The sequence below is a fragment of the Canis lupus genome, chromosome X (genome assembly GCF_048164855.1).
Source record: "Canis lupus baileyi chromosome X, mCanLup2.hap1, whole genome shotgun sequence".
In the NCBI taxonomy this organism is placed as follows: domain Eukaryota; kingdom Metazoa; phylum Chordata; class Mammalia; order Carnivora; family Canidae; genus Canis; species Canis lupus.
Window position 1 is genome coordinate 39,543,200 of NC_132876.1, and position 24,747 is coordinate 39,567,946.

At 38.7% G+C, this 24,747-nt stretch overlaps 1 protein-coding gene across 12 annotated transcripts in view; it reads left to right on the forward strand.

Moving 5' to 3' along the window:
* Positions 1-356: 356 nt before the first annotated feature.
* DCX (doublecortin) overlaps positions 357-24,747 on the forward strand; it is a 139,845-nt gene continuing 115,454 nt past the window's right edge. For 10 of the 12 annotated variants that reach the window (XM_072818206.1, XM_072818207.1, XM_072818213.1 and 7 more), the window contains exon 1: positions 357-612. In XM_072818206.1, the coding sequence (XP_072674307.1) occupies positions 470-612 (143 nt within the window). In that variant the 5' untranslated portion in view covers positions 357-469. Of the gene's footprint in view, positions 613-22,711; positions 22,857-23,348; positions 23,560-24,747 lie in introns of those variants that run through there. The other 2 variants (XM_072818211.1, XM_072818210.1) reach the window with 2 other exon arrangements.

Below are 24,747 nucleotides of genomic sequence, written 5' to 3' on the forward strand. Positions count from 1 at the left end.
CTGGACCCCGAGACCATGACCTGAGCCAAAGGCAGACGCTTAACCAACTCGGCCACCCAGGTGCCCTTTGATGGCTATTTAGATTTATACGTGGATTAATTTTCTGCATTCCCTGTTGCAGATCATATTTTCCAAAGAGGCAACCATATCTCTAATCACACATGTTCTGTAGTGCGAACTTACCCCATTCAAGACATAGGGTCTAATTCGTCTCATTTTGAATCTGAGATGGCCTTAGCAACTTGTATTAATCAATAGAAGGTGATGGAAGTGACACTGTGTGACTTCTGAGATGAGGTCAGAGAAGGCCACACAGCTGTCACCTGGTTCTCTTGGAATACTCACTCTCTGGACACTCCAATGGAGTGACCATTTGTAGGTGCTATAGCTAACTATAGTTAGTCTCCACTAAGCAGTCTTTGATGTATCTCAGCTCACATGCCATATATATGGGTGAAGAAACCACTAGATGCTTCCAGTCCTCAGGCATCTAAGTCATACACAGACATTCAAAACTTGCCAGCTGAGGCTTCAGACATCAGAAAATGGAGATAAGCCATTCTTGCTGTGTACACAGGTTTTTGTGTGGACAGGAGTTTTCATTTTTCTAGGGTAAGTATCTGTAAGTGGGATTCTTCAGATACATAGTAAGTGTATGTTTACCGGTATTAAGAAGCTACTGAACTGTTTTCTAGAATGGCGGCACAGTTTTGCATTCCGACTGGTAATATAGGAGATCACCAGTTGCTCGCAATCCTCACCAGCCCTTGGGCTTGTCATCATTTTTTATTTTAGCCATTCTAGTAAGTGTGCTCTGATCTCTCCTTGTGGCTTTAATTTGCATTTCCCTAATGGAAAATGATGCAGAACATTTTTTTCACGTTCTTATTTGCCATCTGCATATCATTTTTAGTAAAATGCTCAAGATTTTTGCTGTTTTTTTTTAAATCAGTTGCTTCAGACTGACATTTAAAAAAATCAAATCTGATAACATCACATGTCGCTCCTTCCCTTCACAATGACCCTTATTTCTCATTTTATTTTCTAATCAGTGTTTCTCTTTGGTGTGCCTTCCCTGAATTTTGCAAATGCCTTTACCTGTGGAAACTAAACTCCCATGAAGTGATACAGTATAATCATTACCCTGGAAACTTTCCTCGTGCCCCTTCCAGTCATTCCCTGCCCACTCTTCCCCCCAGAGTAATCAGTGCTCTGCTTTTTTTTCCACCACTGATTTTGCAAGATATAAATGGAATCACACGAAATGTATTCCTTTGTGTAACCCCTCTTTATTTAACATGGTTTGGGGATTCATCCATCTTGCATGTATCGGGACATCCTTCCTGTTTATTGCTGGGTAGTATTCCATTGTCTGAATAGGCCACAGTCTGTTAGTCCATTCCTCCATGGATGAAGCCCTGGGATCTTTCCAGTCTGGGGTATTATGAATAAAGCTGCTGTGAACAATCATATACAAGGCTTTTCCTGGATATCTGTTTGCATTTATCTTGGATAAACACCTAGTAGTTTAATTGCTGGGTCATAAGACAGAGCTAGATGTCACTTTATAAGAAACTGCCATATCTTTTCCCTAATGGAGAGAAATCTTCCGTGCAAGATGCCTTGGGTGCCTCTGACTCCTGAGTTTCCCAGGAATAGAAGTGCCCTTTGTTGTGGAAATTGTGGAGGTGGAATATTCCCACCCCCTTCCTGGATCCAAATTGATTCAAGAATATATGTGCTTCTCCTAGCAGCTCTGCTCTCACAGCTGTCAGCCCTGGTCAGGGGGAGGCGGGGAGGTTTAATTATAATGCTTCTGACAGCTTCTGAGCAGAAAGCCCAGTGCCTGCTGCACCAACAGCTGAGCTCAGCCTGAAGCTGCCGTGCTGAAAACTCACCTCCCCGGTTCTGGCTCTTCTTCAATAGGGCTGCTTAATGCACCAAGAATTTCTTGTTTCCACATGCTGGGTGCTGGTCAGGTGTAGGTTGGAGGCACACTCCAGCTCAAGAGGCTCGTATCACTTCCTTCCTCTCACCATTGGGTTAGCTGCCATGCAGGCTACAGCTTAACACAAATGAAGTTCTCAGAGTTCATCACATTGGAACAGGCACCTCCTGGCTGGCTCTGCTCATGTGCTCTGGGATCCATTTATATGTCCTATGACATCTTTCTCCCAGGGCTAATTTGGAGAGCAGGGGTACAAAGATGCTTTGGGAGAGTGGGGCGGGTGTGGGGGCTGGTGGGGACGGGGAGGATCACTGATCACTTTTGTTTTTCCCTTCCAGAAGTTCTTTTTACTTCCTCTCAGAACACTTCAGCAGTGTCTCCTTTATGGCACTGACCTCTTTCTACCCTGTATCATCGCTATTTGAGGTCAGGTCATTTGTTTACTTAATGCCCCCACCTTATTCCAGAAAGAATTTGAACTGATTTTGTAAGGATAAATCAAATACAAATAGAAATTTAAAAAGTGGAATGGGAGAAAAATGAGGGAGGGAACATAAATGGAACCAGGAGTGCTATTCTTTTTTTTTTTTACAGTACTTGAACTTCCTGACAAATAGTGCCATAAGGAAACTATGGTTTTATCCATCTTTGTATTTCATTTTTTTAAAAGTCTACTTCTTTATTTTAGAGAGAGAGAGAGAGAGAGAGAGAGAGAGAAAATCCTGAAGCAGACTGATTCCCTGCTGAGCACAGAGCCCGACATGGGGCTTGACCCCATCACCCTGAGATCATGACCTGAGCTGAAACCAAGAGTTAGCTGCCCAACCCACTGAGCCACCCAGGCACCCCTCATCTTTGTATTTCTAGCAAGGCCTGGCCCATTCTTTTTTTTATTTTCTTTTTAATTTAAATTCAATATGCCAACATATAGTATAACACCCAATGCTCATCCCATCAAGTGCCCTCCTCATTGCCTGTCACCCAGTAACCCCACCCCCTACCCACCACCCCTTCTGCAACCCTTTATTTGTTTCCCAGAATTAGGAGTCTCTCTTGGTTTGTCCCCCTCTCTAATTTTCCCCACTCAGTTCTATTCTTTTCCCTTATAATCCCTTTTACTACTTCTTATATTCCATGTATGAGTGAAACCATATGATGATTGTCTTTCTCCGATTGACTTATTTCACTCAGCATAATACCCTCCAGTTCCATCCACGTCGATGCAAATGGTGGGTATTCCTCCTTTCTGATGGCTGAGTAATATTCCATTGTATATATAGACCACATCATCTTTATCTATTCATCTGTCGAAGGATATCATGGCTCCTTAACAGTTTGGCTATTGTGGACATTGCTCCTCTGAACATTGGGGTGCAGGTGTCCCGGCGTTTCACTACATCAGTGTCTTTGGGGTAAATACCCAGTAGTGCAATTGCTGGGTCATAGGGCAGTTCTATTTTTAACTCTTGGAGGAACCTCCACACAGTTTTCCAGAGTGGCTGTACTAGTTCACATTCCCACCAACAGTGCAAGAGGGTTTCTCTTTCTCCACATCCTCTCCAACATTTGTTGTTTCCTGTCTTGTTAATTTTGCAATTCTCACTATTGTGAGGTGGTATCTCATTGTGGTTTTGATTTGTATTTCCCTGATGGCAAGGGATGCAGAGCATTTTCTCATGTACTTGTTGGCCATATGTATGTCTTTGGAGAAATTTCTGTTCATTTCTTCTGCCCATTTCATGATTGGATTTTTTGTTTCTTGGGTGTTGTTTGGTAGGTTCTTTACAGATCTTGTATACTAGCGCTTTATCTGATATGTCATTTGCAAATATCTTCTCCCATTCTTTAGGTTGTCTTTTAGTTTTGTTGACTGTTTCTTTTGCTGTGCAGAAGCTTTTGATCTTGATGAAGTCACAAAAGTTCATTTTTGGTTTTGTTTCTCTTGCCTTCATAGATGTATCTTGCAAGAGGTTACTGTGGTAAGTTCAGAAAGGTTGTTGCCTGTGTTCTTTAGGATTTTGATGGATTCTTCTCTCACATTTAGATCTTTTTTTTTTAATTTTTATTTATTTATTTATGATAGTCACAGAGAGAGAGAGGCAGAGACACAGGCAGAGGGAGAAGCAGGCTCCATGCACTGGGAGCCCGATGTGGGATTCGATCCTGGGTCTCCAGGATCGCGCCCTGGGCCAAAGGCAGGCGCTAAACCACTGCGCCACCCAGGGATCCCACATTTAGATCTTTCATCCATTTTGAGTTTATCTTTGTGTATGGTGGAAGGGAATGGTCCAATTTCATTCTTCTGCATGTGGCTGTCCAATTTTCCCAGCACCATTTATTGAAGAGACTATCCTTTATCCAGTGGATAGTCTTTCCCTCTTTGTCAAATATTAGTTGACCATAGAGTTGAGTGCCCATTTCTGGGTTCTTTATTCTGTTCCATTGATCTATGTGCCTGTTTTTGTGTCAGTACCATACTGTCTTGATGATCACAGCTTTGTAGTACAGCTTGAAATCCAGCATTGTGATGCCCCCGGCATTGGTTTTCTTTTTCAATATTCCCCTGGCTATCCAGGGTCTTTTTTGATTCCATACAAATCTTAAGATGATTTGTTCCAACTCTCTGAAGAAAGTCCATGGTATTTTGATAGGGATTGCATTGAACATGTAAATGGCCCTGGGTAGCATAGACATTTTCACAATATTTATTCTTCCAATCCATAAGCATGGAATGTTTTTCCATCTCTTTACATCTTCCTTAATTTCTTTCAGAAGTTTTCTGTAGTTTTTAGGGTATAGATATTTTACCTCTTTGGTTAGGTTTATTCCTAGGTATCTTATGATTTGGGGTGCCATTGTAAATGGGATTAACTCATTAGTTTCTCTTTCTTCAGTCTCATTGTTAGTGTATAGAAATGGCACTGATTTCTGGGCATTGATTTTGTATTCTGCCACACTGCCGAATTGCTTTATGAGTTCTAGCAATCTTGGGGTGGAGTCTTTTGGGTTTTTTATGTACAGAATCATGTCATCTGTGAAGAGGGAGAGTTTGACTTCCTCTTTGCCAATTTGAATGCCTTTTATTTCTTTTTGTTGTCTGATTGCTGAGGCTAGGACTTCCAGTACTATGTTGAATAACAGTGGTGAGAACCATTCTTTTTTTCTTAAAGAGGTTTATTGAGATATAATTCATGTATTATAAAATTCACCCATTTAAATGTAAAATTTGACATATTTTAGTATATTCACAGAGCTGTGCAATCATCATCACAATCTATTTTGGAACATTTTCATCACCCCACAAAGAAACCCCATACTCATTAGCAGTCACTTCCCATTCCCCCTACCCCTAACCCCCGGCAACCATTAATTTGTTTTCTGTCTCTATGGATTTGCCTGTTCTGGATTTTTCATATGAATGGACACTTACAATATATGGCCTTTTGTGTCCTCCTTCACTTAGCATACTAGTTTCATGGTGCATCCATGTTGTAACACATATTGGTACTTGATTTCTTTTATGGCTGCATAATATTCCATTGTATGGATATAGCATATGTCATTCATCCATTCATCTATTGATAAGAATTTAGATTATTTCTACCTTTTGGCTATTATGAGTAATACTGCTCTGCATATTTGTGTACAAATTTCTCTGTGTATGTATGTTTACATTTTTCTTGAGTATATACCTAGCTGTGGAATTGCTGGATCATGTAGTAGCTCTACGTTTAATTATTTGAGGAATTGCCAGACTGCTTTCCATAAAGGCTGCACCATTTTACATTCCCATCACCAGTGCATGAAAGCTCCAATTTCACCATATTATTGCCGATACTTTTCATTATCTGTCTTTATGATTCTTCCATTCTAGTGGGTGTGAAGTAGTATCTCATTTTGGTTTTGATATATATTTCCTTAATGACTAATGATGCTGAAGATCTTTTCAAGTGCTTATTGACCATTTGGTCAATTTTTTCTTATTTAGAGAAATGTCTATCATATCATTTGCTCATTTTTAATTGGGTTATTTGTTGCTTTACTTTTTAGTTCAGGAGTCTTTATATATCCTGCATACAAGTCTCTTATTAGCTATATCATTTGCCAATATTTTCTTCTATTCTGCAGGTTGTCATTTTACTATCTCAATGATGTCATTTGAAGCTCAAATGTTCTTAATTTTGATGAAGTCCAAGATATCTATTTTTTCCTTTGTTGTTTCTGCTTTTGACATTGTATGTAAGAAGGTTTTGCGTAGGTGGCTCAATTAGTTAAGTGGCCAATTGTTGATTTTGGCTCAGGTTACAGTCTCGAGGATCAAGCCCCACATCAGGGTCCATACTCAGCAGGTAGTTGGTACCTGCTTGAGATTCTCTCTCTCTCTGTCTGCTTCTCCCCTACTTCGGTGATCTCTCTATCTCTAAAATAAATAAATCCTTAAAAAAAGATTTGTCTAACCAAGATTCACAAATTATCCAGCCCTTTCTTGCACAGACTAGATGTGCAAAATGTTTATTTACAACAGCTACCATTTGTTGCATGCTTGCTTTGTGCTTGACATTATGCCAGGCACCGTGCACAGGGTATTGATATCAGTAATGGGAAGAGTAGTGGCTGACTTTATTGAGCTCTTATATGAATGGTGTCATTTAATCCTTGCAACAAATCTTTGAGGTAAATAGAAATATATCCATTTTAGATACAGAAATTGAGGATTGTAGGCATTATTTGCATATGATGCCTAGAGTTGCTGTATCCATCTTATGGCTGTAAAACAAGGCATTGATATCAAGCTGTGAGGGACAGAAGGAAAATATGGAAAGGACCATCTATTGATGAGATACCAAATAAAAAGTCAAACAATAACATCAAACACCACATTAATAGCTGACATTTATTGAGCATTTAATAAGAATTATCTCAGTTAATGTCACAGCAGTACTTTGAGGAAAAAGTTACTATGACCCCACTGTGAGGCTCAGAAATGCTAAGTACTAAAGCAAACATTATTGGTCCCTTCCACTCTTCTTTGCTAATAGAACCTTGATTTTTTTCACCTTCCTTTGGGTAGTCATGATGTGTGTGTGTGTGTGTCTGTGTGTGTGTTTGTGTGTGTGTGTGTGTGTGTAGGAGCTGAACTCTTTCCAATCCTGAGAAGGTAAATCATGCTTAATTTTAGCCAAACAGGGATCTCATTCCTTTTGCCAATAGTTGGTTTCTGCATGGAAATGTACCTAATCCTAGCCAAGGGGACTTGAACAGAGGTCTGCTTAAGGGCTTCTAGGAAAGATATTCACTGAAAATAAAAAAAATGCTCATGGGAAGAAATATCTTTCTTGTTGCTTAAAGTGGATTGTTCTTTACACGATGCTTAGAACATCTGTAACCTTGTGTCTCATACTAGGGGGCATTGATGACAAACTGGGGAGAGCAGAGGGAGTAAATGGAAAGCACTGGTTTCCTGATGAGCCACTGAATTAAGAACCCTGTAATTGTCTGCAGATTTGTTGTTTAAGCCACTTTTCACCAGTTGTTCTTTCACTGGCAGCTAAATTTGTCCTGTGTATTTATCCAAATACATAGTAGTAAATGGCAAAGCCAGGAATCAAACCATGGTCTGTCTGACTCCAAAGCTCATGAGATTAGTTGCTATATAACATGTCTCCTTTTGAATAGGTAAACTTTCAATGCAGGACAAACAGCCAGTGATATTATATCATATAAAATCCTGTAGGGGGCAGCCAGGGTGGCTCAGCAGTTTAGCGCCGCCTTCAGTCCAGGGCCTGATCCTGGAGTCCCGGATTGAATCCCACGTCGGGCTCCCCGCATGGAGCCTGCTTCTCCCTCTGCCTGTGTCTCTGCCTCTCTCTCTCCCTCTGTGTCTCTCATGAATAAATAAATAAATAAATAAGATCTTTAAAAAAAAGATCCTGTAGGATAGAAATCATTTTTTAAAAGATTTTTTAAAATTTATTACTCATGAGAGACACAGGGAGAGAGAGAGGCAGAGAGAGTAGCAGGTTCCATGTAGGGAGCCTGATGGGGGAATCGATCCGGGGACTCCAGGATCATGCCCTGGGTCAAAGGCAGACGCTAAACCACTGAGCCACCCAGGGATGCCCTAGAAATCATTTTGTTTGGGTAAAGAGTATATGTATAAATTTGGAAGAGAAACTTAGAATCTCAGATGTCTTGTTCCAAACTCCTACTAGATATAGGACTTCCCTCTCTAGCATCTCTAACTGATGATCCTTACAGTCTACTTAAATATCTCCAGTGGAGAGGCAATAATTATAATGGAGAAAACTCAAGACTTTGGAATCTGACCTGTACCTGAATCCTGACTACTGATACCTTAGCCTTTTTGAGTCTAAATTTGTAAAATGGGCACAATAATAGTCCATCAAGGTTGCAGTAATGGTTAGAACAAAAATAAATATAAAATTTATGACACAGAATACAGTGTAGACAGGTCATTAACTCATAAGGAAGTCATTCTGCTGTTGAATGTACAGTCATTTCCAATGCGAATAAGTTAACCTCTTATCTGAACACCTGGGAAGAGGAAAACACAAGCCTCATTTCTAAAGGCTAAAGAATTTTGAAGGGTGCTAGCCCATACCAACAGTAGCAATTATACTGTTCTATAGGCAGAAGAAACTTTGGGATCCCATCTGACATTTGCTCTTTGAACTTACAAATCTGGATTATATGAAAGACTGTATTTTCCTACAAAACTGCAACAGTATCTCTCACCTCATGTGTTCTTAAACTATGATCTCAATATTCCTCCCACGGATAGGTGGACTTTATGTTTCTTTCCCTCAAAATTGGGGTAGGGGCTTATGACTGCTCCAATCAATTATATACAGTAGAAGTGATGTTCTATTACTTCTGAAGCTAGTTCATAATAAAGATACTTCTTTGACACAGCCACCATGCCGTGAGATAACTCAAACTAGCCCAAGTAGGGAGACCACATAAAGAGGCTCAATATGGAGGGTACCTGAGGCCTCCAGATGACAGCAGTATCAACTCCCAGACATGTGAGTGAGCTAGCCTCTAGGTGGTTCCATTCCCAGCCTCTGAGTATTCCAGTTGAGGTCCCAGACATTTTGGAGCATCCCTGCTGTGCCCTGTCCAAATTCCTGACCCACAGAATCTATGACCATAATAGATGGTTGCTTTACACTTCTAAGTTTTGAGGTAATTAGATATATAGCCATAGTGACTGTAATGGGTGATATACACACAAAATTCAATAACATATCTATAGGGTAATTTTGAACCATAGCTCTATAAATCATTGTTATTATTTAATATTACCACCTACGGGCCCAGAACTTTTATGCATTATTTCATTTAATTCTTGCAAAATTCCTTCAGGGTTGGCTCTTTTAGTATTTACATTTTGTAGCTGAGTAAACCGAAGCTCAGTGAGATTCAGTATTTGCTTGTAGTCATGCAGTTAAAGTCTATACTTTCTTCTATGTCACATGGCTTCTTAAGAGAGAACTCTATTTTAAATATGCAACAACAACAAAAAAATAAATATGCAACAAAAGATAGAATCTCTAGGGTTTGATTACAGAAACCTTACTCAAATTTCCCATGCTTATTGCTCCCAACTTCCACAAAGCCTCTTTTCACTGTATTACAGGATTAGCTTCAAGTTAGTTTCTCTGCTTTCAGATGTTTGGGGTGCAAAGTCTTCCTGTACTCTCTAGCACATTGAGCTTCCTAAAATTCCAATATAGGTCTGTCTTTCACCCATGTCTTTGACTTACTAGCTTCATCTGAAAGCCCCTTTCTTTTCTGAAAGACCCAATGAGGAATGCCAACTCTTCAAAGACCAGGATCTTCCACTTTGTCTTCGTCTTTGCTCCCTTCAGCACCTACACAGAACCTGGCACAGAGCAGAAGCTCAAGAAATATTTTGTGAAATAAAATCTTTTGAGGATACTATTGTATAGGTCAGTTTTCTGCCTTCTTTCATTTTGCTCCATACAAGGTTATTTTAGACCAGGAACGGATCTCTTTCTAGAATTTGTTTCCTGGTACTTAAACTAGGCCAGTGACCACAGACATCCCTCATGCCATTCTAAACTACATAAGCATTCATTATTGCTTTGTTGTTATAGAAGAACGCAATGCGTTGCTTGGTTTGAACAAAATTTACAGGTAATACCTTTCACTGACTTTACACTTGCCAAACCTTCTCAAGGTTGGAGCTAGGTTGCACCTCATATTTTTAAAATGAATTTTCTAATTCTATACACTATACACAAATTATTCAGCATCGTTTCCTTAATACCATTACCTTCCACAAATTTTCTTTTTGCAGAAGTATATTCTCTAATAATTATTTTTAAGAGTTTCTGTGTTGGTAAGTGTTCTGGGCTCTTCTGTGTCCAAAATGGCTTTATTTCTCCCTCCCACTTATATAATAGTTTGATTTGGTATTAAATCTGAGGTTCAACATTATTTTCACTCAACAATTTGAAGATATGTTCCATTGTTTTCCTATGTCTGATGTTGCTAATGGAAGTTTGGTGTCAGACTTATTCTTGTTCCATTGTAGGTGATCTTTATTTTCTTTTTCAAGTTTTTTAGTATTTTCCTGTTATCCTTGATGACATGATGATATGTATAGGTTTAAAGTTTTCTTCATTTTAATTACCATTCTTGTTTTTATAAGTCCTCCCCCTTCTCACTTAAAGGGTCCTTTCAATGTGAATATTCATGACTTCAATTTTAGGAGGGTTTTTTTTCCTATATTTTTTATTGGAGTTCGATTTGCCAACATATAGTATAACACCCAGTGCTCATCCCGTCAAGTGCCCCCCTCAGTGCCCGTCACCCCAAGCCCCGCCCACCTCCTTTTCCACTACCCCTTGTTCGTTTCCCAGAGTTAGGAGTCTCTCATGTTCTGTCACCCTCTCTGATATTTCCCACTCATTTTCTCTCCTTTCCCCTTTAATCCCTTTCACTATTTTTTATATTCCCCGTATGAATGAAACCATATAATGTTTGTCCTTCTCCAATTCACTTACTTCACTCAGCATAATACCCTCCAGTTCCATCCACGTTGAAGCAAATGGTGGGTATTTGTTGTTTCTAATGGCTGAGTAATATTCCATTGTATACATAAACCACATCTTCTTTATCCATTCATCTTTCGATGGACACCGAGGCTTCTTCGACAGTTTGGCTATTGTGGACATTGCTGCTATAAACATTGGGGTGCAGGTGTCTCGGTCTTTCACTGCATCTGTATCTTTGGGGTAAATCCCAGTAGTGCAATTCCTGGGTCATAGGGTAGCTATATTTTTGACTCTTTGAGAAACCTCCACAGTTTTTCAGAGCGGCTGTACCAGTTCATATTCCCATCAACAGTGCAAGAGGGTTCCCCTTTCGCTAGGAGGTTTTTTGTTTTTGCTTTTTGTTTTGCATCTATTCTTCAGATATTGATTTCCACCTATTCTCTTAATTTTTATTCAGTGGAACTCCTATTAGACAAGGTGGAGATTTCTTGATCTGTTCTTTATGCATCTCACCTTTTCTTTACTACTTTCTATCACTCTATCCTTTATCCTATGCTTTGGGGGAATGCATCAGCCCAATTTTCCAGTTCATTGTTTTGATCTCTGTATCCATTACAAATCTTTTTTCAGTTGATTTGCTCACATCTTAATTTTACCTATGGTATTTATTTTTAAAAATCTCTAAGTTTTCGTATTTACCTGTTATTGTTTCAAAACTACTTCTTCTTTTATAGATGTGATATATTTTCTTACTATTCTAAAATTATTCTTATTTTCTACTGATGTTCTGAGAAATTTTTCTCTGAAGACCATTTGTCTGATGAAAAGTCTTCTTTATTTGTTGAGTTTATTGTCTGCATTTAATGGTATTTTCTTTGTTTAAATGTTTGATGATTTTCTTAATATATGCTTCTCTCTGTAGCTGAAATTTCTTTTTAGACTAACTGTTCCCTCTGTTTGTGCAGCCTGTTTCAGAGAATAGAGGGAATAGATAGATGATGTTTTCAATCAGAGTCAGTGAGCTGGAGAACATGCCATGATATGGGCTCCTTGATAAATCTGTGCGCCTATTTCTCATAAATGCTCTTAACTGTTTGGCCATTGCCTGTCACCCAACATACTAGACTATCTCAGTGCCTTCAGCTCCCATACTCATTGCTTTCACTTGAATATTGATCCCTTTGTTACTGCATATGGTGGCAAAAGGAATGGGCACAATTTGAGTCTTCTGGCTTTTCTTCCTGTGATACTGAGTAGTTGCCTCTAAGACAACTCCTTCGTCCTAGTTTTTACTTTCAGTCATGGAGAGCTCCTGTGATGCTTACGTCATCTATAAGAATACTCTACTATGCTCTCCTATTCATGTCCTGGACTGTAGTTTCCTTTTTAAATCAGAACCCATGTACTCACCATCTTTCATGCATTCCTCTCAGTTTTTGGCCCATCAAGAGTGATTTCAAACAAGACCATGTATTGAATCTTTTTTTTTTTTCATTGTATCAGGTGTAACAGAGGAAGTGAAGAAACTGTATATAGCAGTGGCTCAAGAAGATATAAGCTTAATTCTCCATTACATAAACAAAGTTAGTTAAGAAGTTTCTCAGGGCTGATATGGTTGCTCCATAATCACCAGGGCTCCAGTCTATCTAGCTCTGCCATTCTTAATACTTGGCTTCCATTTCCTGATGCAACATGTTTGCTTGCACACAAATCATATCATTCAATTTTTTAACCAGTAGGGAGGAGGAAAAGTAAAGAAGGGTGTCATCCCTCTCTTTGTGGATACTTCTTATAAGTTGTACATGATACTTCTATATTCTGGGAGTCTGGCAAATGTATTTTTATATATACCATGGATACTGCAAGGAACTTTATGTATGATGTTTAATTTATTCCTTAAAACAACCCTTCTATTATCCTTATTTTAGAGATAAACTCCACTAATTTGCTCAAGGTCATGCAAATAATAACTGGGATCAGAAGTCAGATCTGACCCCAATAAGGTAAACAAAGTTTACCTTATTAGGTTCTTTCCACTATGCCAGTGGTTCTCAACTTTGGCTACACATTAGAATTGCTAGGCAGCTTTAAAAAGTACTAATGTTTGGGTACTACACAAGATAAATCAAATCATAATCAAGAATAGTTTGAAAATGCCTCCCATTTGATTCTATTGTGAAGGCAGAGTTGAATACTACTGCACTTTAACTGCTATACTTTTTTCCTTTTTTTTTTTTTTTTTTGGCCTGTGTATGCTTTATGTCAAATATTTTGATTACTTGATTGCTAACTCTGCTTAGGTTTTTACTTGTCTGTGTGATTTTTCATTATTTCGAAGAAATGCTTTCAATTCGTAATTGATTCAAACTAAAAAAGGCATCAAGAAATGTATCGATATGCAAATTTATACGGATTTTAAAAATCTATGTATTCAATCATATTAACAGATTAAAGAAGAAAAAAATCACATGATCAAATCAATACATGCAGAAAAAGCATTTGACAAAATTCAACATCCATTCATGGTTTTTTTTTTTTTTTTTTTAAAGATTTTATTTATTTGACACAGAGAGAGAGATTCAAAGAGCACAGACATTGAGGAGCAGAAAAGGGAGAAGGAGAAGCAGACTCTCCTCTGAGCAGGGAGCCTGACACATAGGGCTTGATCCTAGGACCTTGGGATCATACCCTGAGCCAAAGGCAGAGGCTTAACCAACTGAGCCATCCAGGTGCCCCCCATTCATGATATTTTTGAAAGGCCTCAGAAAACTCTAAGAATAGAGGAGAATTTTCTTTACTTAACATAAAACATCTACAAAAAAAAAAAACCCTGACAGTTAATATCACAATGATAAGAGGCTAAATGTTTTCCAACTAAAGATGGGGAAATGAGTTAGGGATGCCCATTCTCACCACTATTCTTTAATATAAAGCAATAGAAGATTTGGTCCCAGCAGTAAGGCAAAAAAAGGAAATAAAAGGCATTCTGATTCGAAAGGAATAAAGCAAAAAAAAAAAAAAATAAATAAAAAAAAAAAAAAGAAAGGAATAAAGCCATCTCTATTTGCAGATGCCATGATATATGTAGAAAATCACAAGATAATTACAAAAAACTTATGAAGCTAATAAGTGAATTCAGCACAGTTGCAAAACATCAAGTCAACATACAAAAATCAATTGCATTTCTAACAACGAACATGCAGAAAGCAAAATTTTAGGTACAATATCATATACAATCCTTTCAAAAACACTTAGTATATATCTAACAAGACATGTATAGTATGTGTATGTAGATACTTATAAAACACTGAAGAAAGAAATCAAAGAAGATATAAATAAATGAAGAGACATGTCACATACATGGATTGGAGGACTCCATATAGAAAGATGTGAATTCTCTTCTAATTGGTAGATAGGTTAACACAATTCCTATCAAAAATCTCAGCAAGAGGACTGCCTGGGTGGCTCAGTTAGTTAAGCATTTGCCTTCGGATCATGTTATGATCCCAGGGTCCTGGGATCAAGCCCCACATTAGGCTCTGGGCTCAGTGGGGAGTCTGCTTCTTCCTTTCTCTGTGTGCATACACAATCTCTCTCTCACACATAAATAAGTAAAATCATTTTTCAAAAATCTCAGCAAGATTTTTGATAGATACAGACCAGGTTATTATAAAATTTCTATGGAAAGGCAAAGGACCTAGAACAGCCAAAACAATTTTGAAAAAAAAAAAAAAAGAATAAAATGGAAGAAATCAATTTACCTGATTTCAAAGCCTTTTTATAGCTACAATAATCAGGATGGTTTGATATTGGAGGAGGGATAGACACAAAAATCCATGGGCTAGAATAGAGAACAGAGAAATAGACCCACATTAAATATATTTAGTTGACTTTTGATGAAGGTGAAAAAGCAACTCAACAGAGAAAAGATAATCTTTTTAACAAATGGTGCTGGAGCAACCACATATCCGTAGACAAAAAGTATTAACTACAATCTAAATTTAACAGCTTATACAAAAACGAACTCAAAATGGATCATAGATTTAATTGTAAAACATACATCTATAAAATTTTCAGGATATAACATAGTTGAAAATTTTAGGACCTAGACTTTGTGAAGAGTTCTTAGATATGACACCAAAAGCACAATCCGTAAACAACAAAAGACTCCAAATAGCCGAAGCAATCTTTTTTTTTAAAGATTTTATTTGTTCATGAGAGACACAGAGAGAGGCAGAGACACAGGCAGAGGGAGAAACAGGCTCCATGCAGGGAGCCCAACATGGGACTCGATCCCGCGTCTATAGGATCTCGCCCTGGGCTAAAGGTGGCGCTAAACCACTAAGCCACCAGGGCTGCCCTAGCCAAAGCAATCTTGAGAAAGAACATAACTAGAGATGCCATGCTTCTGGATTTCAAACCATACTACACAGCTAGAGTAATCAAAATAGTTGGTGATGGCACTAAAACACATAGACTAATGCAACAGAATAGAGAGCCCAGAAATAAACCCATGCTTATATGGTCAATTAATCTATGACAAAGGAGGCAAGAATATACAATGGGGAAAAGACAGTCTTTTCCGTAAATTGTGCTGGGAAAACAGATAGCTACATGCAAAGTAATGAAACTGAATCACATTCTAACATCACACACAAAAATAAACTCAAAGTGGATTAAAGACCTAAACATGAGACCTGAACTGTAAAAATCCTAGAAGAAAACACAGGCAGTAACTTCTCTGGCCGTGGCAACATTTTTCTAGATAGGTCTCCTAAGGCAAGTGAAACAAAATCAAAACGAAACAAATGAGGCTACATCAAAATAAAAAGCTTAAAAACAAAAACAAAATAAAAAGCTTCTGCCCGGCAAGCAAAGCCATCAACAAGGGCAATCTACTGAATAGGGGAAGATATTGCAAATGATATATCCAGTAAGAGGTTAATATGCAAAAAATCTAAAGAACTTATGCAACTCAACACTAAAATACAAACGATTGGCTAAAAAATGGGCAGAGGGCAGCCCGGGTGGCTCAGCGGTTTGGTGCCACCCTACGGCCCAGGGCGTGATCCTGGAGACCCGAGATCCAGTCACACATCGGGCTCCCTGCATGGAGCCTACTTCTCCCTCTGCCTGTGTCTCTGCCTCTCTCTTTGTCTCTGTGTCTCTCATGAATAAATACATAAAATCTTTAAAAAAATGGGCAGAGTGCCTGAATAGACATTTTTCCAAAGAAGACATACAGATGAACAACAGACACATGAAAAGATGCTCAGCTTCACTAACTGTCAAGGACATTTAAAGCGAAGCTGCAATGAGATATCACCTTACACCTGTCAGAATGGCTCGAATCGAAAAAACAAGAAATAAGCTTTGGTGAGGATGTGGAGAAAAAGAAACATGCACTGTTGGTGGCAATGTAAGTTAGTGCAGCCACTGTGGAAAACAGTGTGGAGTTTCCTCAAAAAATTAAAAATAGAAATACCATATAATCCAGGAATCCCCCTACTATTTACTCAAACTGAATGAAAACAATCTGAAAAGATATAATCACCCTTATGTTTATTGCAGCATTACTTACAATAGTCAAGACATAAAACCAACCTGGGCGTCCATTGATAGATGAATGGATAAGGATGATATCTCACACACACACACACACACACACACACACACACACACTAGAGTATCACACATCCATAAAAAAGGATGAGATCTTGCCATTTACAACAATGTGAATGAACCTAGAGCATATTCTGCTAAGTGAAACAAGTCAGACAGAGAAAGATAAATACCATGTAATTTCACTCATGTGGAATCCAAAAAACAAAACAAATGAATCAACAAACACAAAGCAGAATCTGACCTATAAATACAGAGAACAAACTGGTGGTTCCCAGTGGGGAGGGTGATGGGGAAATGGGCAAATGGATAAAGGAGAATGGGAGGTACAGGCTTCCAGTTATGGAATTAGTCACGAGAATAAAAGGCACAGCATAGGGAATATAGTCAATGACATTGTAATAGGGCTGTATGGTGACAGATGGGAGCTACACATGTCATGAGCAGAGCATAACATATAGAGTTGCTGTTGGATCACTATATTGTATACTGGAAACTAATATAACATTGTGTGTCAACTATACTCAAATAAAAAATCTTTTTATAAAGCACAATCCAGGGGTGCCTGGGTGGCTCAGTGGTTGAGCGTCTGCCTTTGGCTCAGGTCATGATCCCGGAGTCCTGGGATTGAGTCCTGCATCAGGCTCCCCACAGGGAGCCTGCTTCTCCCTCTGCCTATGTCTCTGCCTCTCTCTGTGTGTCTCAGATGAATAAATAAATAAAATATTAAAAAATAAAAAGCACAATCCATAAAATAAAAAGTAAATTAAAACTTTGGTTTTATGGAAGACCGTGATAAGAGGATGAAAAAAAAAGCAACAGTCTAAGAAAATATATTTGCAAACCACGTATCTGACAAAGGTCTTATATCTAGAATATATAATAAACTCTCAAAACTCAACATTAAAAAAAAAAACATGCAGGTGCCTGGCTGGCTCTGTCGGTGGATCAGGAGACTCTTGATTTTGAAGTTTTTGAGTTTGAATCCCATGTTGGGTGTAGAAATTACTTAAAAATAAAAAATCTTAAAAACAAACAAACCCCAGAAATTCAATTAGAAAATGAGCAAAAGGCACAGAGTCATCCCACTGAAGAAGATACACAGTTGGAAAATAGGCACACGAAAGATATTCAACACTGTTACACATTGGGGAAATGAAAATTAAAACCATAAAGGGATATCATGACACATCTATTAGAATGGCTAAAATAAAAAACCCAATGCCAGTGGGGATGTACGGAAACTGGATCTCTCATACATTGCTGATGAGAAAGTAAAATTTTAAGCCACTCTGGAAGAAAGTTTAGCAGTTTCTTATAAAATTAAACATACAAGTATCATATGGCTCTGCAATTGCACTCCTGGGCATTTCATTACCAGAGAAATGAAAACTTACTGCTGCACGGGAAATCTGTGTACCACCACTTACACTTAACACTCATTTATTCTATTTCACTGTATGTAACATTTCACATATGAATAACCACTAATCAGATTAGTATGCCAATGATGGGCATTTGGATTGTTTTCTTTTTCCCACATTCCAAATAATGCTTTCATAAATATCCTTGTAGCAATCTCTTTGAACTCATGTGTGAACATTCCTCCAGCATGGGTATCTAGAAATGAAATTTCTAGGTCATAGATTGAGACATGCTTTCAACTTTACTAGCTGCTGCCAAAAACTACTCTCCAAAATTGTACCAATTTATGTTTCCTCCAACATTGTATGGAGTTCCAACTGTTTTTTATCTTTGCCTATACTTGCTATGCCATATTAAAAATTTCTACCAAACTAATGGCTGCAAACTATGTAATTTCTGTTTTAACTTGGATTTCCCTAGTTATGTGAAGTTGAGCATATTTTCATGTGTTTATGGCCATCAAGGTTTCCTCTCCTTTTAATTATCTGGACTAATCCTTTGCTCATTTTTTTCTATTGGAGTTTTGCCTTTGCCTTATTGATAAAACTTTATATTATATATTTCAGGACATTAATCCTTGTTAGTTAAATAAGATTCAAATATCTTTTCTCATTTTGTTACTTATCTTTTAATGTTTTAATGCTCTCTTTCACCTTCAGAAGCTTTAAATTTTTATGTAATCAAGTTTACAAATATTTCCCTATGAGATTACTGCTTTTTCATCTTGGTTTTTAAAGTCTTTTTTTTTTCAACTACAAAGATTTAAAGAGAATCTCCCATATTTTAGTCTAATAATTGTAAAGGTCTGTTCTTTATATTCAGGACTTTGAGACATCTGGAATTTACTTTTATGTATGGTGCGAGGTATGGATCTAATTTAATTTTTTCCATATGAAAGTTAATTGTCTCAATACCATATATTGAATATTCCATTCTTCCTTTACTGAATCCACTTTTAAAATACCCAGGGCAGCCTGGGTGGCTCAGTGGTTTGGCACCATCTTCGGCCCAGGTCTTGATCCTGGAGACCCGGGATCGAGTCCCACATCGGGCTCCCTGCGTGGAGCCTGCTTCTCCCTCTGCCTATGTCTCTGCCTCTCTCTTTCTCTCTGTGTCTCACATGAATGAATAAAATCTTTAAAAATAAAATAAAATACTCAGACCTACTGTGTGTTAGACATTGTTCTAGGCATTTTTATTTTAGTACAGTATTAAAAACAAATAGGGTCATCTGGGTGGCTCAGTTGGTTAAGCATTCGGTTCTTTTTTTTTTTTTAAATTTTTTATTTATTTATGATAGTCACACACAGAGAGAGAGAGAGAAAGGCAGAGACACAGGCAGAGGGAGAAGCAGGCTCCATGCACCGGGAGCCCGATGTGGGATTCGATCCCGGGTCTCCAGGATTGTGCCCTGGGCCAAAGGCAGGTGCCAAACTGCTGCGCCACCCAGGGATCCCAGCATTCGGTTCTTGATTTTAGCTCAGGTCATGATCTCAGGATTCTGGGATGGAGTGCCACATTGGGCTCTGTGCTCAGCAGGGAGTCTGCTTGAGAATCTCTCCCTCTTCCTCTGCCCTTCCCCCCACTCATCCACACATAAATCCTAAAAAAATAAGACAAAATCCTAAAAAAGTCCTAAAAAATAAAAACAAAAATATTACTATTGATATGGTGAACTGTATTTCATTAAAGCTGCTAGAATATGTCTGCCCTTGCAGAGCTTATATTCTACTTGCCAAGATATTTAATAAAAATAATAAATAGGTATATTATATAGTATGTTGGAAGATGATAAACGTTATGGAAAAAATAGAGCAGGATAAAGGAAATTGGGAATGCTTCCTTGAGAGGGAAAGTTCTAACTTTAAATAGAATGGTCTGCGTGGGTCTTGTTTTTTGTTTGTTTTTAAAAGATTGTATTCACTTATTCATGAGAGACAGAGAAAGGCAGGGACATAGGAAGAGGGAGAAGCAGGCTCCCCTTGGGAAGCTGGATGCGGGACTAAATCCTAGGACCCTGGGATCATGACCTGAGCCAAAGACTGATACTCAACCACTGACCCACCCAGGTGCCCCTTGGATGGGTCTTGTTGAAGAGTTGCTATTTGGGCAAAGATTTGACAGAAGTGAAGGAGTTGCTATGTGAATATTTGAGGGGAAAATAAAAACTAATACTTGTATCATATATATTATATGCCAGGGTTTGTTCTAAGCACTTTACATATATTTACTCCTTTAACCCTTACAATGACAGATATCTCACTACAACTGATATTTATGAATTTCACAAAAATTTCTCTTGTGGCTTTTACTGGATTTTCTTCATAAATATAGATTACTTTGGGGGAGGGCTGCTACCCTTACAACATTGCATCTTGCCATCCAGAAGCATGGTCTGGTTCTGTTTGTTTCCGTTTCTCTTATGTTCTTCAATCATTTTATGATTTTCTCAATAAAGATCCTACACGTATTTGTTGGATTTATTCCTACTACGTTACAGTTCTGTGGTCCCTGTAAACAATTTGTATATATTTTCAACTTTGCTGCCTGTTGCTTACCCTGCCCCACCCTAGATCCTACTCTCTGTGTTTTTGATGGGTAATGTGCTCTAGTGATTGTATGTGTGTGTATGTGTGATGTTAATCAGCTGAGTTTGATTAACCCAAACCACAACCTATCAAGAACAATCTAAGCCCTTCCCTTTCATGATTTTTTCAAGATACATATTCTTTTTTAAAAAAAGATTTTATTTATTCGTGAGAGACAGAGAGAGAGAGAGAGAGAGAGAGAGGCAGAGACAGAAGCAGGCTCCATGCAGGGATCCCGAACATGGGACTTGATCCTGGGACTCCAGGATTACGCCCTGGGCTGAAGGCAGGTACTAAACCCCTGAGCCACCCAGGGATCCCCCAAGATACATATTCTTGTCCTGCCTCCTCAATAAGTCTTCAAGCTCCTCAGGGGCAGTGAGTGTGAGCACATGGGAATTATTCCAAAAGTTTTTACTGCCACTTTTCCCACAATGGGGTTGCTGTCCTTTTTCTTTGATCTCTTCACTCCATTAAGCCCTCAACCATGATTCTCCCTTCATCTTCAAAGTTGACTTCCACACATAAAGATGCACTTTCTCCCTGGACTTGTGCCTGAGCCTTCTTTTCTGCCAGTTATTCTTCTCCTTTGAGAAAGTAGGAGAAAACTCCTGACGAGTAGCTGAGAGTTCTTTGAGAGGAAATATGTTTGCAAGATGATCTAACTCAGTTTTTGCAAAAGGTTTATCCATGAAACATTAGTCTGTGAGAAGAAAAAGAGGTTCTGAGCTCTGAAAAAAAGCAGGAAGCCCTTTATACTAAATTACCTTTTTGGAGACACATGAGATATTTTAAGTAAATTACAGGAGAAGTTTTATGGTCAAGAAAACAAATTTTGTTTATCCCACCACGTTTTATTTATTTATTTTTTTTCCCACCACGTTTTAAACATTTTTGTCCAAAGAACCATTTTTGTTGGTTTGTTTTTAAAGAACACATTAACATCCACAAACCTCACATGGGGAAACATTGATCATGTTCACCTATCTGCTCCTTGATGTATATAAACAAATGAAATCATTTACCCTAGACTGTCTCCTAAAGTCATTCTACGGCTTCCGTAGTAGTGTTGCAAAGCCTATATCATGAATAAATGCCTTCTAAAATCTATTCTAAATCCTTTATGTTTAAGTTGTGACATCCCATCCATTTTTCTATCCTTCCCAGAAATAAAAAAAAAATGGAATTCTGATACAAAACCAATCACTGTTATTTATGAAATGCTTATGATGTGCCATAAAAAATTAATACATTGACCTTGCTGGACCAGGAAGCTACAACCATTGTTCAGAATTCCTGTATTTCCCCACCCCTATTTTTTGATATTTACGTGTCTGCTCTTGACCTGAATAACCCTGATCTTTCTGGAGATAAGTGTATAAGACAGAAACAAATGGAAGAGAATACACCAGACACCTGTGGTCCCCTGAGGTACCTATTTAGAAGCCAGTAGAGCAGCAGCAAGGTGGGCAGCCTTGGCTAGGCAAGTTGCACATGGAGGCCGTGGACCCCACTAACACAGAGAGCTGAGGCTTGAACTAAGATACCTTCAAGAACTCTACCAACACCTTCCCAAGAAGGAATATCATTTTTTTAAAATCCCACTTTGAGGCTTCTTAAGTAAAACACATGCACAAAAAATGCTTACCTATTTGTTATCAAAATGCTATATCTCAAAAGGAGGGCTAATTGTATTAGGAATCGGATAGAAGATCATCACGGAGGGGTGGCTCAGCGGTTGAGCGTCTACTTTCGTCTCAGGGCATGATCCGAGAGTCCTGGGATAGAGTCCCCAAGAGGGAGCCCTGCAGGGAGCCTGCTTCTCCCTCTGCCTATGTCTCTGCCTCTCTGTGTGTCTCTCGTGAATAAATAAATAAAATCTTTTTTTTAAAAAAGATAATCGCGGAGCATTATTAATAGCTCTGAGTTTTCTGAAGCCAAGCGACAATGGAGTCACGGTCGTTCAAGACACCACCTATTAATGCGAGTAGTCTCAGTTTTGAGGATGGTAGACCGCCCCTAGTTTACTCTCTCACCTTTCTCTTCTTTTGTCTCATTGCTTGGCCTGATTTCATGAATTTAAGGCGGTTGCTTCCTTCCCTTTGAGAACGTATTTGACACAAAGAAGACATTTAGAAATTTGAGGACCCATTGATATTTACCTTGTGGCCATCAGACTTCACATGGAAAGGTCTTCTGCATTGGATTTGAACTCACGAACTCTCATAGGTAAATGCCACAGATCCCATTCACCAGATCATCGCAGCAAGCTAAATGATCTTTGGGATCCTTTTTAGACATTATCCCCCATGAAATTCTGGAAGTCTTTCCCCCTGTCTTTTCTATTTCTTTCTCCCTCGCAGTCTACTCCACTGACCTTCTTTCAAAAACAGCCAGTTGTTGGATGCATGAACTAAGTAAGATACTTTAAGAACATTCAGATTTGATTGTTTTGTCTCAAGAAGGTGAAAAAAAGGGAGCTACAATTTCTAAGGAGCCTCCTGGTTTGACTGAGTCTGGTCCCCAGGCAGATTAGGCCAAGGTTTTGGCCAAGTGAAATTGCCAATTCTCTTTAAAAAAACAAAAAGGGTGGGAGGTGCGGAAGGGGGAGGGTAGCGCATTGCTCATTAGAACATTCTGTACTTGCCTGTGCAATCTTTTTGCTACCCTGCAATTTCCTGTTAGTTATAAATGAAACCTTTCTAGCTGTTAATGCAGCCTGTGAATTGAAAAAAAAAGCCATGTAATTAATCATAGGAGTTGGGGGGATTCACTAAGCCTGAGTTATAGGGGAGAAGCTGGACAAGGCACTAGGACCTAGAAGGCATCTATCCACCCTGGCAGGAATTTCTTGCTTGGAGCTCAGACAACAAAGGCATAGAGAGATTGGTTTTCTTTCTCTCAGCATCTCCACCCAAACAGCAGAAAACCGGTGAGTGGGGCTTTCCAGTGATTTTCAGGCAGAATGTAACAGATGTCAAACGGGAAAAGCATAAGGCAAAGCGCTCGCTCTAGCTATCTCTCTCCTTTTTAAAAAAATTTTTATTTTGCCTTAATTCTATCGGATTTTTTTCCCTAAGCCTCTACCTGGGATTTTTCTTTGGAAAAGTGAGTTTGCTGTTTCTTTGTTTTCACTGTCATGTTGATTTAGAATTATACCACCCGTGATCCTAAAGCAAAGCCAAGTGTTACTGGCATGCCTGAGGAAATGCTTGCTACTGTCTTGAGGAGGTGGGGTCTCTCACCACTGCAGGTTGTCTGACAGAGACAATGCTGAGCTCAGCATAGGTCATGGTGACATTGGAAGAAAAGAAGGATAGCGCCTGGCAAGCCTTCTAGGCACCAGTCCTCTTTTATGTCCTGTCCTCCTGGACCCTTGCAAATATCTCGATGTGGCAGTGTGTAGCAGCTGAGCTCTCTTCGCTCTGTGAGTCCTTTTATCTCCATCTGTGAGATGCATGTTAATAGTTAGGTTCCTAGGCTGTGGTCACTACCTTGCTAGTGCTTGAAGCTTCTGTTGTGTTTGGTTTCATGTTTTGATTTTTTCTTTATTTCTCATTTTCTTTTCCTTCCTTCCTTCCTTCCTTCCTTCCTTCCTTCCTTCCTTCCTTCCTTCCTTCCTTCTCTTTCTTCCTCCTTCTTTCTTTTCTTTCTTTCTTCTTTCTTTCTTTCTTTCTTTTCTTTTCTTTTCTTTTCTTTCTTTCTTCTTCTTTCTCTTCTTTCCTTCCTTTCCTTCTGGTTCAACAGAAGGGGGAAAAGCAAATCTGACAAATGACCATCTTTTGCCTTAGCTAATGCATCTGGGCAATAGATAAATTTGGGGGTGAATTGCTACTGTGAGAGGGAAAATGCCCCTTCAGTCAGGGTAGAAATCCAGAACAATGAAAGGTGTGCTTGTTTCCAAAGGTCCCATATGCTTTTCAGGAACTCACTTGGGAATCTTTCAACAATTAAATTAGTCCATTAAGAGGTGGGGCTGCCTCACTGGGGAGGGATAGAGCACATATCAAAAAAAAAGGGGGGGGGGAAGGATTTTGTGACCAAATGGTACCAGAGGGAAAGCAGAGCTAATAACTTGTTAAATAACTGATTTTTCTAATCCTTTTTTCCCCCAGCTTAT